The 15,071-nt window shown below is 46.4% G+C and overlaps 1 protein-coding gene across 6 annotated transcripts in view; it reads right to left on the reverse strand.

Moving 5' to 3' along the window:
• Positions 1–5,959: 5,959 nt before the first annotated feature.
• The window catches only part of GOLGA2 (golgin A2), a 51,616-nt gene continuing 42,504 nt past the window's right edge, over positions 5,960–15,071 (reverse strand). For all 6 annotated transcript variants that reach the window (XM_081179676.1, XM_081179675.1, XM_081179672.1 and 3 more), the window contains 8 exons: positions 14,591–14,690; positions 14,412–14,500; positions 13,051–13,204; positions 12,864–12,931; positions 12,018–12,120; positions 9,536–9,642; positions 8,135–8,306; positions 5,960–7,869 (listed from right to left, as the gene is read on the reverse strand). In XM_081179676.1, the coding sequence (XP_081035802.1) occupies positions 7,622–7,869; positions 8,135–8,306; positions 9,536–9,642; positions 12,018–12,120; positions 12,864–12,931; positions 13,051–13,204; positions 14,412–14,500; positions 14,591–14,690 (1,041 nt within the window). In that variant the 3' untranslated portion in view covers positions 5,960–7,621. The remainder of the gene's footprint in view (positions 7,870–8,134; positions 8,307–9,535; positions 9,643–12,017; positions 12,121–12,863; positions 12,932–13,050; positions 13,205–14,411; positions 14,501–14,590; positions 14,691–15,071) is intronic.

Genomic DNA, 15,071 nt, shown 5'->3' on the forward strand with positions numbered 1-15,071 from the left:
AAGCATAATCAAAAATTAAACACTTCCCTGTATAGGGCTGCCTTTAGATGTCTTCGAAAAGTTGTAGGGTTATTTATCTCCTTGACATCTGATGGGAGGGTGTTCCACAGGGTGGGTGCCACTACCAGGAAGGCCCTCTGCCTAGTTCCCTGTAACTTCACTTCTTGCAATGAGGGAACCGCCAGAAGGCCCTTGGCGCTGGACCTCAGTGTCTGGGCAGAATGATGGGGGTGGAGACGCTCCTTCAGATATACTGGGCAGAGGCCGTTTAGGTTTTAAAGGTCAGCACCAACACTTTGAATTGTGCTCAGAAACGTACTGGGAGCCAATGTAGGTATTTCAGGACCGGTGTTATATGATCTCGGCGGCCACCTCCAATCACCAATCTGGCTGTCGCATTCTGGATTAGTTGTAGTTTCTGGGTCATCTTCAAATGTAGCCCCACATAGGGCACATTGCTCTACAGGAGATAACCAGCAGGAAATAACCAGCACATGTACCACTCTGGCAAGACAGTGCATGGGCAGATAGGGGATCAGTCTGCATACCAGATAGAGCTGGTAGACAGCCGCTCTGGCCACAGAATTGACCTGCGCCTCCATGGACAGCTGTGAGTCCAGAATGACCCCCATGCTCCGTACCTGGTCCTTCAGGGGCAGTTACCCCATTCATGGAGTCCCCGTCCCGCCTGCCTCCTGCCCACCAGAAACAACACTTTATTGTCTGGATTCAACTTCAGTCCATTATTTGTCATCCATCCTCCAGCCACACAGGACCTTCACCACCATCACTGGTTCCAATTTAAGAGAGGTAGAGCTGGGTATCATGCACACACTGATGAACACCCAGCCCAAACCCCCGATGATCTCTCCCAGCGGCTTCATGTAGATGTTAAAAAGCATGGGGGAGAGGATGGAGCCCTGAGGCACCCCACAAGTGAGAGGCCAGGGGGCCAAACACTCATTCTTCATCACCACTTTCTGGACATGGCCCAGGAGGGAGCGGAAGGAAACAGCTTTCACCTCTGTCCCTAGCTGGAGATCATTGACCAGCATGACCATGGTCCTCCAGATGTGCCACAGGCTCACTCACTTTGCCCAGGAATGGAAAGTTTGAGACGGGTCATAGTAGCTGAGTCCAATGGTGTTTTTTTAAAAAAAAAATAAAGTGGTTTGATAACTGCCTCTTTCAGGGAATTCTCTCTCACAGATGGAAGCATTCACCACACTACAGAGCCCATTGTCCAGCCCTGCTTGGCCTACAATGAGATCAACACAGAACCCAAACTTGTGCATTATGCTTAAGTTGCAATGTCTTCCTATATAGCAGGGTGGATCACGTTGAAAATCTACTCAGATAATAAAATCATGTCAATATTAAGGTTCCATGGATGGTTAAGTCCAGTCAAAGGTGACTAGGGTGTGGCGTTCATCTTGCTTTTCAGGCCAAGGGAGCCGGCGTTTGTACACAGCTTTCCAGGTCATGTGGCCAGCATGACTAAACCGCTTCTGGCACAACAAAGGACTATGACAAGTGCCAGAGCACACAAAAACACAGTTTACCTTCCGGCTTGCAGCAGTACCTATTTATCTACTTGTGCTGGTATGCTTTTGAACTGCTAGATTGGCAGGAGCTGGGACAAAGCACCCTGTTCTGCGGATTTAAACTGCTGATTGAATTGGGTGGTGCCACCAACATCCCATAATCATAGAACTGTAGAGCTGGAAGTGACTGCAAGGATCATCTGGCCCCTGCAATGCATTAATTATTTGCACAATGTGGAGCTTAAACTACAAACCCTGAGATTTAGTCTCAGGCTCTACTGCAGAGCTTTCCAAACTGCAGTGTGTAAGATCACAGTTTTGTGTGGGCAGGGCAGTGGGAAGTAAATAAATGGAGAGTGAAGAAAACCCACACGTCCTTTATTAATTCACACACACATACCCCTACCTGTGCAAAGCTGCAATCTATAAAGTTTACCCAGCTTTGGGAAGGCAGTGCCAGAGCTCCAGAGCACTTGTGCTGCTGCCCCAAAGATGGATAAAATTACTTTTGTAATCTTTTGAGGTCAATATTTGGGACTCCCAAATGGATCTTCTCAATAATGCTGCATCTCAGCTGGTGCCCTGTGCAAGAAAACTGCCCGATCCCAGATCCTGCACTGCAGCTGAGCAAGGTGCCTGGCTCTGCGAAGGAGGCTCCAAGGCTCTGGCAGGGTCCTAGAGCCCTTCTCTCCATCCCAGAGCAGGGCAAGTACTTCCTAGGCTTCCGGTTTGGGAAGGTGAGCGCTCCAAAAGTCAGACAAAACGGATGGGACTTTGTAATATTTGAAGTCCTCAAGTAGATCTTCTTAATTTTGCACCATCTCAGATCAAAGCTGTGTGCAGGAATACTGCCATCACTACTCTTAATCAACTAAGCAAGGCTCTGGGAAGGCAGGGCAGACTTTTGGAAGGCAGTGCCAGGGTTCCGGGAGCATCCTAGTCCCCTTGTGCAGACCTGCCAAAGCCAGACAAAATAGACTTTTCATATTGCGCCATCTCGGCTAAGCACTGCAGGAAAGCTGCTGGTCCCACATGCGGGTAAGCAAGGCACCTGACTTGGGAAGGGGGGTCCAGGACTCCAGCAGGGTCCTAGTGTCCTTCCCTCTGTCCAGCCACCCTCCCCAAGCCCAACAAAATTGACTTTGTAAGGTTCCATAAAATAGCAACCTGCAGCACCTGAGCACCACTTCTCACCCTGGGAAGGCAGTGTCAGGGCTCTGGCAGCACCTGAGCCCTTGCACCACCCTCTCAAAGCCAGACGAAACGGATCTTCTCAATTTTACACCACCTCAGATCAGAGCCCTGCGGAAAACTGCTGCCGCCACTCTTAATCAGCTGAGCAAGGTGCCTGACTCTGGAAAGAAGGCTCTGGCAGGGTCCTAGAGCCCTTCCCTCTGTCACGCCTTCTTCCCAATGCCAAACAAAATGGAAGGGCCTTTGTAATCTTCCATAAAATGGCGGCCTGTGGAGGCCAATATCTGGCGCCCCCAACTGGAGCGTCTCAATTGCGCCCCCAACTGGAGCGTCTCAATTTCACACCACCTTACGTCAGCACCATGTGCAGAGAAACATCCAGCACTCCAAATCCCGCACTGCGGCTAAGCAAGGCGCCTGGCATGGGAAGGAAGCTGCAGGGTCCCAGAGCCCTCCGTCCGTCCTTAGGAGACGCAATACACTTGCAGCAAAATAGCAGAGTGAAATGCATGCATGCACACCCACACACCCACACACACACACCCCCGCTGCTTATGTCCGGGGAGTAAGGATTGTTCCGTCTTCACAAACCCCTTCCACATGAGAGACATGTGTTGGTTAAAGTGAGATAAGGGATGGCTCTCCTGAGGTAACAAAACAGAAGCCCCGAAAAGCCCACAGCTGAAGGACACCTTCGTTTCTCAGAAACCATCATTAGAAGAACTACAATAAAGCGCAGTAGTTCCATTGTACCTTTTTGTACAATTCTGGGGCTCCACCACTAGAGGGGCAGTTAGGATTTTTGGGTGGCTGAAACAGCATAGCGCTATGTAAAAATGAGAACAGAATGGTGGACTGGAAACAGCATGAAGTACCTACAGGAAAAGCAGGGCTTGTATGCACTCTCCTAGATAACAGAGAAGGCTCTGCTACTTGAAACGGCGTGGAGATCGACAGACTGAAATGAGCATCTGACATACACAGAGGCCAGAAAGGAAAAGGGCTGCATGAGGGCTGGGCGATGTCTGGTTTCAGGATCGTGATATATCAACAGCTAAACATTGCGATATACGGATACAGAACAATGTCTGAAATAAGGATGGAACTCTGTAGAGACAACCCGGGTAATCCCTTGGCAACTGCTACTACTTAGGGGTCTAAAACTTACAAAATTTAACTTCCCTTTAACATATTGCTACGACTGTTATTTTATAGTACAGGTAATTTGTAAATTAGCACATTTTCAAAAAAATTAAAGCTGTAGGAGTAATTCGTAGCATAGATATCAAACGCAAGGTGAGAAAATGGCTAATACCCCAGAGGACAGGATCACACTTCAAAACGACCTTGACAGATTAGAGAACTGCGCAAAAACAAACAAGATGAATTTTAACAGGGAGAAATGTAAAGTATTGCACTTGGGCAAAAAAAAATGAGAGGCACAAATACAAGATGGGTGACACCTGGCTTGAGAGCAGTACATGTGAAAAGGATCTAGGAGTCTTGGTTGACCACAAACTTGACATGAGCCAACAGTGTGACGCGGCAGCTAAAAAAGCCAATGCAATTCTGGGCTGCATCAATAGGAGTATAGCATCTAGATCAAGGGAAGTAATAGTGCCACTGTATTCTGCTCTGGTCAGACCTCACCTGGAGTACTGTGTCCAGTTCTGGGCACCACAGTTCAAGAAGGACACTGACAAACTGGAACGTGTCCAGAGGAGGGCAACCAAAATGGTCAAAGGCCTGGAAACGATGCCTTATGAGGAACGGCTAAGGGAGCTGGGCATGTTTAGCCTGGAGAAGAGGAGGTTAAGGGGTGATATGATAGCCATGTTCAAATATATAAAAGGATGTCACATAGAGGAGGGAGAAAGGTTGTTTTCTGCTGCTCCAGAGAAGCAGACACGGAGCAATGGAGCCAAACTACAAGAAAGAAGATTCCACCTAACCATTAGGAAGAACTTCCTGACAGTTAAGAGCTGTTCGACAGTGGAATTTTCTGCCAAGGAGTGTGGTGGAGTCTCCTACTTTGGAGGTCTTTAAGCAGAGGCTTGACAACCATATGTCAGGAGTGCTCTGATGGTGTTTCCTGCTTGGCAGGGGGTTGGACTCGGTGGCCCTTGTGGTCTCTTCCAACTCTATGATTCTATGATTCTATTAAAATGTTCCCTAATAGACACAAGGGAGACACAAACACACACCCAGAAGGGAGGAAGGATACTTAAACAAGAGGGCAAGGTTTATTTTTATTTTCTTTAACTCAGAAGTAAATAACCCAGTTTATTTTTCCACGGGACTAGCAGCAACTTCCAAGAGAGCCCCAGTGGAGGGCAGCAGCAGCTCAAATGGCAGGGCTGGGCAACAACTGGAAGGGGGTCTGGGGAGTCGAGGCCGAAAGGGCTTCCTGCTCTTGTGAGGACCCCAGTATGGCTCGGGTGTCAGGTCTTGTGGGCAGGCAGAGATAGCCCAAAGAAAGAGGAAGGAAAGGGACTCCCAGCAAGAAGCTTGGAGCTGGCTCGGACTGCGTCTCCCTCAACCGCCTACCAGCCTGGTGCCTGCACTTAAAACAAGAAGCTCATGAGGAAAGTTCCCGGGTAGGCTGCTTTCTTCAGCACCTGCTCTTATGATTCGTTGCAGGAGGCAGAGGAGAGTTGAGGGGCAGCAGGAATGAGGAGAGGAGCAACGACCGAACTCATGGTTTTCCCCACATCGTGATTTTTGCATAGCACATGCACGCATTGTGATTCACGATATATCACCACATCAAATACTATGAAACCATTACCACGAGGTGGACTTCAGACTGGTTTGGGACAATATTGATACAGTGGTATCTCGGGTTAAGAACTTAATTTGTTCCGGAGGTCCATTCTTAACCTGAAACTGTTCTTACCCTGAGGTACTACTTTAGCTAATGGGGCCTCCTGTTGCCACTTCATCCTGAAGCAAAGTTCTTAACCCGAGGTACTATTTCTGGGTTAGCGGAGCCTGTAACCTGAAGCATCTGTAACCCGAGGTACCACTTGTACATTGCCCAGCCCTAGCAGCAACTAGATTTTTTCTCTTCCCATTCCTGGGAGAAAAGCACAGTTTAATGGTGAAGGCTGACCATTTCAGCAAGGACAAACAGAATGCAACATGCATACATCTCAATCATGTCTGCACAATAAGGGAAACTGTTCATCTTTTGTAGAACATAAGAACCACACACAGTGTGCTATAGGTGGAACAGGTTTATTCAGAAAGAACAAATTTGTAACAGGATTAAATTATCTTTGCAATAGAATGCAAGTTCTCTCTAATAAAGGTTTTCCTTTCACATTCCCAGAAACCAGACACCCAATAAATATTTCACAATGTTCCATATTAAATCACATTCCTGGCTCCCGCCACTGAATTTGATTTTTTTTTAAAATACAAGATTACAAGATGACTTCTGGCAGCCCGAAATTCTGCCCAAAGACTTTTCTCCTCTTTATTCAAGGTATATACAAAATGTTACACAGATACACTATGTACATTCGTGCAAACAGGAGCTCGCAAGCCCACTTTGTAGTGCCAACACAGTGCACTGAGGGAGTAACACTGACATCACAGCTGTGCCAATCTCTTGGAAGAGTGCAGTGATTTAAATCTACAATCGTGCTCTCCTGAAAAACTGGCGAAGGATGAAGCTTACATTTTAAGAAGCTTCCCTGTGTGCTTTTCCTTTGGATGGACTTTTTCTAGCAGGTTCTACTGGAAAGAAAGGCTCTGATGAAGATACAACAATCTATTATGTAAGCGACTGGCAAAATGACTTACAAGGAGGTGCAATGCAACAGCAATACCCATCCACTTTGCTAGCACTTTTCACCTCCAGGAGGGACCCTGGTCACAAACAAGCAGCTATGTCACCAGCCAGCTACTTCTGCTGCCTGTATGCAAATGTACAAAGTTATCTCGCACAGATGGCCTCCTAAGTAGGATTCAAGCTAGACATGGGGCAAATCTTTGTCCCTCCCTCATGCACCTGCTCTGAATGCCTTTTTCACTCAACATATGATACACACCCTCCTGCATAGAAATCTCTGGCCTGGTTCTGTATTAGAACCACAGGAGATAAAAAAAATATTTCAAACAACCCTGCTCACTGTTAAAATAATCCACTGCCCAACCAGGAAGAAAGGAGATCCAATTAAAGGTAGTTGAAATTCCAGAGATTAATATAAAAGTATGCTTTTTCAGTGATTTCCTTTAAAAAAGAAGAGGGGAGAAAGGTTTCCCCATCTTAAAAAATTAAAACCATCCAACAGAGACAGCAAACTATGTCACCTTCAAAAGCGCAGCCACATTTCCATCCCATTCTCAGATCATCTGCACCAAAAAGCCAGAAGCCAACCCCAAAAGGGTAACAGGAGACAGATTCTCCCCCTGAACTGCCTGTCCCAAGTCATTAGACAAAAAGGAAAATGTTTTGCAGAGCTCTCTGTTTTAAGGAGGGCTAGAGATTAAGATGGCAGGAGGCCAACTGTGCAATAAAGCAAAAAGACAGAGATCTATGGTAAGGGACAAAGAGGATCCAAACCATCTAAACCTGGAATAAATTAACAGAAAGGTGCTGAGCTGATGGCTACAATGACAAATGGAACAAAAGTCACTGACTGAGGAAACTGACTGGCTGCCTGAAGCAGAAGCCAGGAGAACCAAAGTCTTCTCCTGAACTTCACATGACAGCCCTACATTATCTGCTCAGGAAGAGCAAAAGGGGAAGACTAGCTCAGGATGCCTGGCACTCAAATTCCACTGAGCTCAACCACCATGTGTGACACTTGCTGCAACCGAAGATTACAGGACAGAAAACACGGGGCACTTTACGTCCTTGGAGATTCCATGCCAAGTTACACCACCATGATCTTGACTTCGTCATTCTCATCAGCTCGATAGAAGAAGGGAATGCAGGGGTTCTGCAAGAGGGAGCCCAGCCTGTCCCGGGGGTTTTGAATTTCACGTAGAAGATGCATGATCTGCTTGGCGGTGGGGTCTTGTGAAGCAGGCTGGGGAGCTTTGTTGTCAGTGTGTGATGGGTGGGATTGTGAAGCGGTGGATTCCAGTTCTGGCTCATCTGCCAAACTCACTTCTCGCAGCCCTGGGAGGCAAGATAGCAGACACTGTTTAACTTCTAAAGAGAAATGTTTGGTCTCAGGTTAAAACTCTCTCCTCAACCCTAGTGTGTGGTAAATGGTTTCTGTTGCTTGTGGAGAGCAGAAAGTAGTTCTGCCCAAGTTCAAAAACAGAGACATTTACTGATATTTCTCAAATTCTGGGGCTAAACCAAGACACTGAAATTAAGCTTAGAACTCCCCATGAAGATACCGCAGCTATTTCCCCCACTGGTTGTCACCACTGCTCACCTTCACCAACGGTAGCATTCAGCTCAACATGCCTCGCTGCTGTAAGAGCAGCTTCACTCTTGGGGTCAGACTGGGGATCCACATTTTGAGCCATCTCCATGTATTTTATATACCATTCGTTCTTCTCCCCAACCAAGCGCATCACCAACTCCTGGAGCTCCAGTAACTTCATCTGCAATGGAGAAGTATAAAGAGGGAAACGGAATCACCAAGAGCCGCCTGTGTGTCCCACATGCACCATACCACCTCCCATTAGAATGAATAGGTTTTCTTCTTCCAATGTCCCTGGAATTGGTTCCTGACAGCTTTTAAAGCATTCAAGCTTCTAGTCCTCAAGGTCCTTAATTTTTCTGCTCATCTATATCGCCTCTGCTTTGCACATGCTCACTGTCACTGTTCTCCTTTGCTTTCTTCCAACATCACCCTCTCCTGTGTTCTCATAATGGACCCAAGTGGGTTAGCACCACCAGGAGCACAAAGGCATGAACATTGATTTGCAAAGACTTTTAACCTTGGTGCTCCCACAAGCAAGTTTCCAAATACATTGCTTTCTTTAGAGCTAAAGCAGCAACATTGGAGGTGTACTCTTCCCCTTCGATCCAGGCTTGTACCACCACTACTTCTTCGTTCTACCTTAATTTAACTGACCAAGGAAAGTCAACTATGTTTTATTTTCATCTGAGGTACACGATTCTGAATCACCCTTCTTATCAAGCCCAAACCTCTCCTTCCCCTTTGTCTCCTGTTATCTATGTACAGGACACATATAAAAACATAATAAGGGACTGCTGGATGGGTTCTGTTCTCACAGTGGCCAACCAGATGCCTATGGGAAGGACCAAAGTAGGACCTGAGTGGAACAGTTTCCTCCCCACTTGCAATTACCGACAACTGTCACTTAGGAGCATACCACTTCCAACTGTGGAGGCAGAACACAGCCATCATACTAATAGCCACTGATAGTCTTGTCCTCCATGAATTTGTCTACTCCTCTTTTAAAGCTCTCCAAGTAATTTAAGAAACCTTTTTGTAAGCAGTGGAAGTGGCTTTGTACATGCAGGCAGACAGAGGTGTTCAGGAAGGTCACAGATTACAACAACAAACAACAACAGGTGCCCAGAGCTCAACAGGAGACCAGTTTACTCCTTTAAATGGGGTGAGCCAGACTCTGCCTGAGGGTCTTCTTCCAGTGTGCCAGGAACTGTAAATAAAGACAGTGGACCCTCCTTCAATCGGAGATCTGCCTCAGTAAGCACTGCAGTCCAGGTGCAGGAGTGAAGGGTGGTTGGTGCCCTCAGTAACAGTGTGAAACTCACAATACCCCAGCCAGCCCGGTTCACTCCCTTCCGGTACTGTGTCAGAAAGAGCCCTTGGTGGGAAGGGAGGAGATCCCTTGCTCACCTTCATTTCCTCCTTGTCCTGGGCCAGTCGGCTGATGTACTCCTCTTTCTCCTGGTGGCGCTGCTTTAGGATAGCCCTCTGACTCTGGTACAAGGCAATGTACTCACCTGAAACACAGGAGACACAAGTGAGTCTTAGAAAGTCTGTTCAAAGGGTGGTGCTGAAAGCTCCACATTCACCCTTACATATACATGCAACCATGAAATGGGGTTGCCCCCACCTCCTCCTCTCCTTGTAAAAGAAAACAAGGTAGGCAAAGCTTCTGGTACGTTCTGAAATCTAGCAGAATCCACATGTTGCAATAGGTCTTTTGGAAGAAGGGAACAGTTTCCCACCAGCAAGTTACTGAAGTTTTATAAACATTGAACAAAGATGAAAAACCATAATGCAACTAAATGTATGTATTCTGCCTTTTATTTTCAGCTAGAAAACGCCATATGAAACCAATCAGTTCAAGAATTCTGAAGCTTAAAGATTTTCCACTATTTCCTTATTTACATGTTTTATTTTGGTAGAAACTAAAAGGGAGAGAAGGAGGGATGGACATAAATAACTCTGCCTGCCTGCTACTACAGGATGCAATGCAAGCTGCAAAATAAGCCTTTTTTGTAGCCTGCACTGCCACATAGTGAGCATAATTGTGTGCTCCAAGCAGTGTCTGGTTGGCTTCAGAGTGGGATTGTGCCACTTGCATGCCAGTCTTTGTCTGGCTTGATTCATAGCCTGGAGATCCTCAGAAGACCAAGAGACCTCACAAGCTCCATAATGCCAGAGAGGACATTCAGAAGCAATCATGTCAGCTGTCTGTTCCATAGCAAGACCTGGGCTTTCTCCACAGGAAGATCCCACAGAGCATTCAGGAACACATCAGTTTCCATCCAAGTGGGCCCACTAGTCTTAAGCGAGGGATGGCCATTGTCAGTCCAAACATAATGGGATAAAGATCTCACCATGACAAGGTAGTAGACTGCACTCCCCCTTATTCTCAGTCTCTCGTATCACTTGGGGCAAAGACTGTATCATGAGTATGTTCTGCATGGTGTGTCAGACCAAAGACTATTGGAGGTAGATCTATAACTGACCCAATGGTAGCTACACATGGTTACTGGAGACACCCAGGACAACCGCCCTGGTGTTCTCCATCACCCCAGAGATCACCTTGGCGAGCCCGATCAGGGATGCTGCTGGGCAACTGGGTGGACAGCAGACCAGCAGTAAGTTGAATCTGTCTCTCTTAAACAACACCAGACCATCTAAGCTTGTCCCAACATCAAGAGGTTTTCTGGTCAAGGAGATAATGTTTTTATGGACAATATCAACACCTCCCCCTCAACCACCTGGTAGTATAGCCTAGTGCTGTATCATGTACCCAGGTGGGCACAGCTGGGTAAGGTCAGGTCCACCCAGTTCACTCACCCAAGTCTCAGTAATGCAGGTCAGATCAGTCTGTTCATCTATGATGGATGAACATGGTCTTATTACAGACCAATCTGGCATTTGGTAACAGCATCACCAAACCACGGGGCTCAGTGGATATGCTACTAGTACTTTCCAGGAATGAGGAACACAGATTAAACATCTAGGCCTTGGTACTTGAACGGCATCTTCCTCTGCCCATGACCACTGAGACTGGACAGCATTTTAACAACTCCTGGCTACCTGCACACCGACACCCATCATCTATCACAACTGAGAGATTCAGGCCAAAGATAGTAAACTTAAGGCCCAATAGTATGTGCATAGCACACCATCAGGAAGAAGATGGTGAATCCACTACTACTCTCTTTCTGCCTCTCACTCGAGGGAAACCACGCCAAACCAAACTTCCCCTCAACCAGGTTCTCATAATGGGTGAGGGTCACATGCCGTGTCCCACAGTTTCGGCCCTACATATCCTGACTGACACTCCTCTTCCCCTGTGGCTCCCCAAAGCGGCAACCTTTAAGTGTTGTCCCCTTTGGGGATGACCCCACCTGCCTGTGACAGGGCCTGCTGTTATAATAAGGAAGGCTCTGGACCACATCCACAGTCCAGGTGTTTTCACTCAGCCAACCCTACACTGTAATCAGCACACTTTCTGACATGCAGGCAGGTATCTTACAGGATAAGCAAACTGACACAGGCAAACAGCACCCACTTTTGCTGGCTGAGAGAGCAGACCAGACAGGGACTAGGATGGTGCATACCAGCTGCTTCCTACATACTCTGTAGGTCTGCTCCCAAGACCTTTATTTGGTTGTTTCTGTGTGGGGATACACAGAAGGTAAAATGGTTTAGATAGGTGGGTGATGAGTAGTAATTCCTAACTACTGGAGGCTACCTGCATTTTCCTTTGTCTTCATGAGAACTGAGATTTTAAAATGTAAACAAAAGGTCTTCGGGATCCTATGGGAGAATTGCCACACAATCTATATCAAAGTGTTAGTCACACTTCCCCAGACATCTCAGTGAAACGTGGAGAGGGGCACTGAATTCATCTCACCTATAGTGTCCGTTTCTCCAGACAACTGTATACAACGATGTTCCAGCTCTTCCACCCGGTCCTTCAGCTCTGCCCTCTCATGCATCAGGTCTGTGAAACGAGACTAGAAAGCACAACAGCCAGTCATCATTAAAGCTGTTGGGGAGACCATGTGGAAGAAGAAACCCAAACCCTCCTCGCGCAGCAGCCAGCACTACCACAGCAATAATCAGGACAAGGGCAGCTTCTCACCGATAGGCAGCAGATAGGCACCATCCCTTGGAAGGTAAAATGATCTTATTACTAGAAAAGAAAGCAGCAGAAGCCTTCTACCCAAGCAGGTCTGACTGCTTAGGAGGAAAAGCCTGCGGCTGCTTTCCAAGTGAAAAAATCACTAGAAGACTAAAGATTTTTCAGATCAGATCCCTTAAGAACATATATACTCAAAATGTAGTGAGGTGTATCAACAATAAACAAAGTGTGGTTAGGAAGCTTGATTCTTCCACAAAATATCTTTTGATTCCAAAGCAGCATCATTAGTCACTCACCCCCACAAAAGATTGTGACAGGGAGAGAGAAGAGAACCTACATGGTGAAAATCTGATTAAGTGCTAATTATTATAGAGATCTTGGGGAATGGAGGAACTACTATAGCTGTTTGGAAGTCTTACAGTACAAAGACAGCTAAGCCAGTAACAGTCCATCCAACATCACACAGCTCAATAGGCAAAGGCAGGATTGCAAAGGCTCTTCATCAGTGATGGGACCTTCACATGAACATGCTCATAAAGTGCTGAAAGATGTATTGCATTAACTAGCACATGTGCTATTTGTCTGGGTTTGTAGCCAAAAGCATTAAACACGCACCTGCAGCTTCTCCATGGCACTTTTTAAGGCTTCGTGAACCTCACCTGGAACGGAATCTGCAGCAGAATCTGAAAAGGGTCAAGTAATTTGATTAAGCGACTGCAGAAGGAATGGCCTTGTGGTCCAACCTGGCTGGAACCCAAATAGACACCTGAATGTGCACATCCACACACAGGAGCACGCTTACCTCCCCCAGATGCAACATGCAGCTGCTGCTCCTTCCTCAGTATGGCAATCTGCTTCAGGAGGCCTCTGCATTGCCTCCTCTCCTCAGACAGTTGCTGCCTCATCTCCTCTCGCTCAGTTTCCGCTTGGGACATAACAGATGTCAAGAAAGCCACCTAAGATGCAATTCCATATGCTGAAGTTTAGCATAAGGGTGTTGTTAAATGTAAAAAATAAAAATATATCCTGGGGACCATTTGAAGAATTATAGCTGTTTTAAATAAGAGAAATAAGTGTACAATCAAACCAATGCTAGCATGTTGCAAGGGGGTTAGAAAGAATTTAAGAAGGTTCATTTTTATCTGTAGCTCATTTCATCAGAGTCATTCTCGTATTTCCACAGCTCTGTAGGCACATTTATGCTTCATTATACCTATGCTCTAAAACTTTGGCTTAGTGTTGGAAAAAATATGCTCCAGGCCTTTTCTTGAGGTGGAGAGTGTCTTTTGAAAGCACAAAAATCACTATACTAAGATACAACTAATACCAATTCAAAACTGTTGGCTTCATAATGCTACCCAATTCTGAAACTCCAGGGCTACTCTTTCCAAGAATTCAGCACATTCTTAGGTTGGCCCTGTAATGCAGAGTGTACTGGCTGTATGTTGGGGAAAGAGGCAGGGACATATTCAATAAGATACCGTGAGAAGCTGGCTGCAGAGACTGGAAAGTCTGCACTGGTCTTTTGTCATCTAGGTGGGCCACCAAAAATGGAAGTGCCTGGGTTGTAAGGATTGGTAATGCTGAGGTATTGTCCTAAGCCCCAAAACTAGAGCCCCCTGGATGTGCCTGTCTGCATTTGCATTCAGAATGATTTCAGTAAATTCAGCATCTCTTGTTTTAGGGACTTTGCCAAGTCGACAGTAAAAAAACACACCCAATTGATAAACCGTTCTGCAAGCTTGCTGAGACACATTACATGCGAAAATAGTCTACAGAGGCCCTTCTTGTCTCTGAAGCTAACCTGTCTGGAACCATCCAGTACTGAAGTGGGAAACTAGTTGGGAATCCAATGTTTACTTGCTCTGGCTTGCTTGGAGGCACACAAGGGCGTGGGGAGAACAGAGAGGGAGACACAAGCATAGGCTGAGAAATAATCCAATTTAAAAGCATGGGGAAGTTAATCTACGTTTAATGTCAAGTGAAGATAAATCCAGAAATGCAACACATTTCTAGGAAGCTAGAATTCAGCTGAAATTCTTTGAACAGAACTTCAGGGCTGCTGCATCTCTGAGCTTCCAAGTTATTCCCTGCCCACCCTTCCTATTCCCCTCACCTCCTGAAGCACTCATGTAAAACCACAAAGACTTGCCAGGCACTCACCATTTCCTCTCTACTTTCAAAATTATCTGGGATGGTAAGGGCAGGAGTCTTCAGCTCTTCTACAGTCTCTTCGGTTTCCACTCCATCCCCTGTGAGCAAAGGAAGACAGCAGAGAGGAGTTAGAACATCCTGCTAGGATCAGCCCCCCTGTGTTCCTGCTAATGGAAAAGACAACTCACCTTGTGCCCTGGGAAGCATCCTTGCATCTAGTTCTGCCATGAGCTGGCTGACCTGAGCCTGCAGCTCCTTGTTTTCTTTGGAAATCATCTCCAGGCTTTCCTTCAAGAAAGAGGCAGCAGATGTTTTGGCTGCTTCTTCCACAAAAGTACACTGACCCAACACAACACAAAGGCTTCATGTGATTCCTTTCTACAACTACTGACCCAGAACTGGAAAAACAAACATTTGGAAAGCCCTTCTCATTCCAACATCCAACCACCAGACTTGGGATCTCCAGTATGTCAGCTCCTACCTCAGGCACTTGTCACCTTGCATCCCACACCCAAGCTCTCACTCAAAGCTGGCAAAGGCCCAATTGCACAATTAGAATTATGCAATACCACACAACTGTACACATGTCAGCATTAATTATTCCTAACACTGAATTGTTTTTCACTTGGTGCATAATTCAGATGACCTGGGCAGCTGCAGCCCAGGACC

Source organism: Podarcis bocagei, assembly GCF_964188305.1.
Source record: "Podarcis bocagei genome assembly, chromosome: Z".
Lineage (NCBI taxonomy): Eukaryota > Metazoa > Chordata > Lepidosauria > Squamata > Lacertidae > Podarcis > Podarcis bocagei.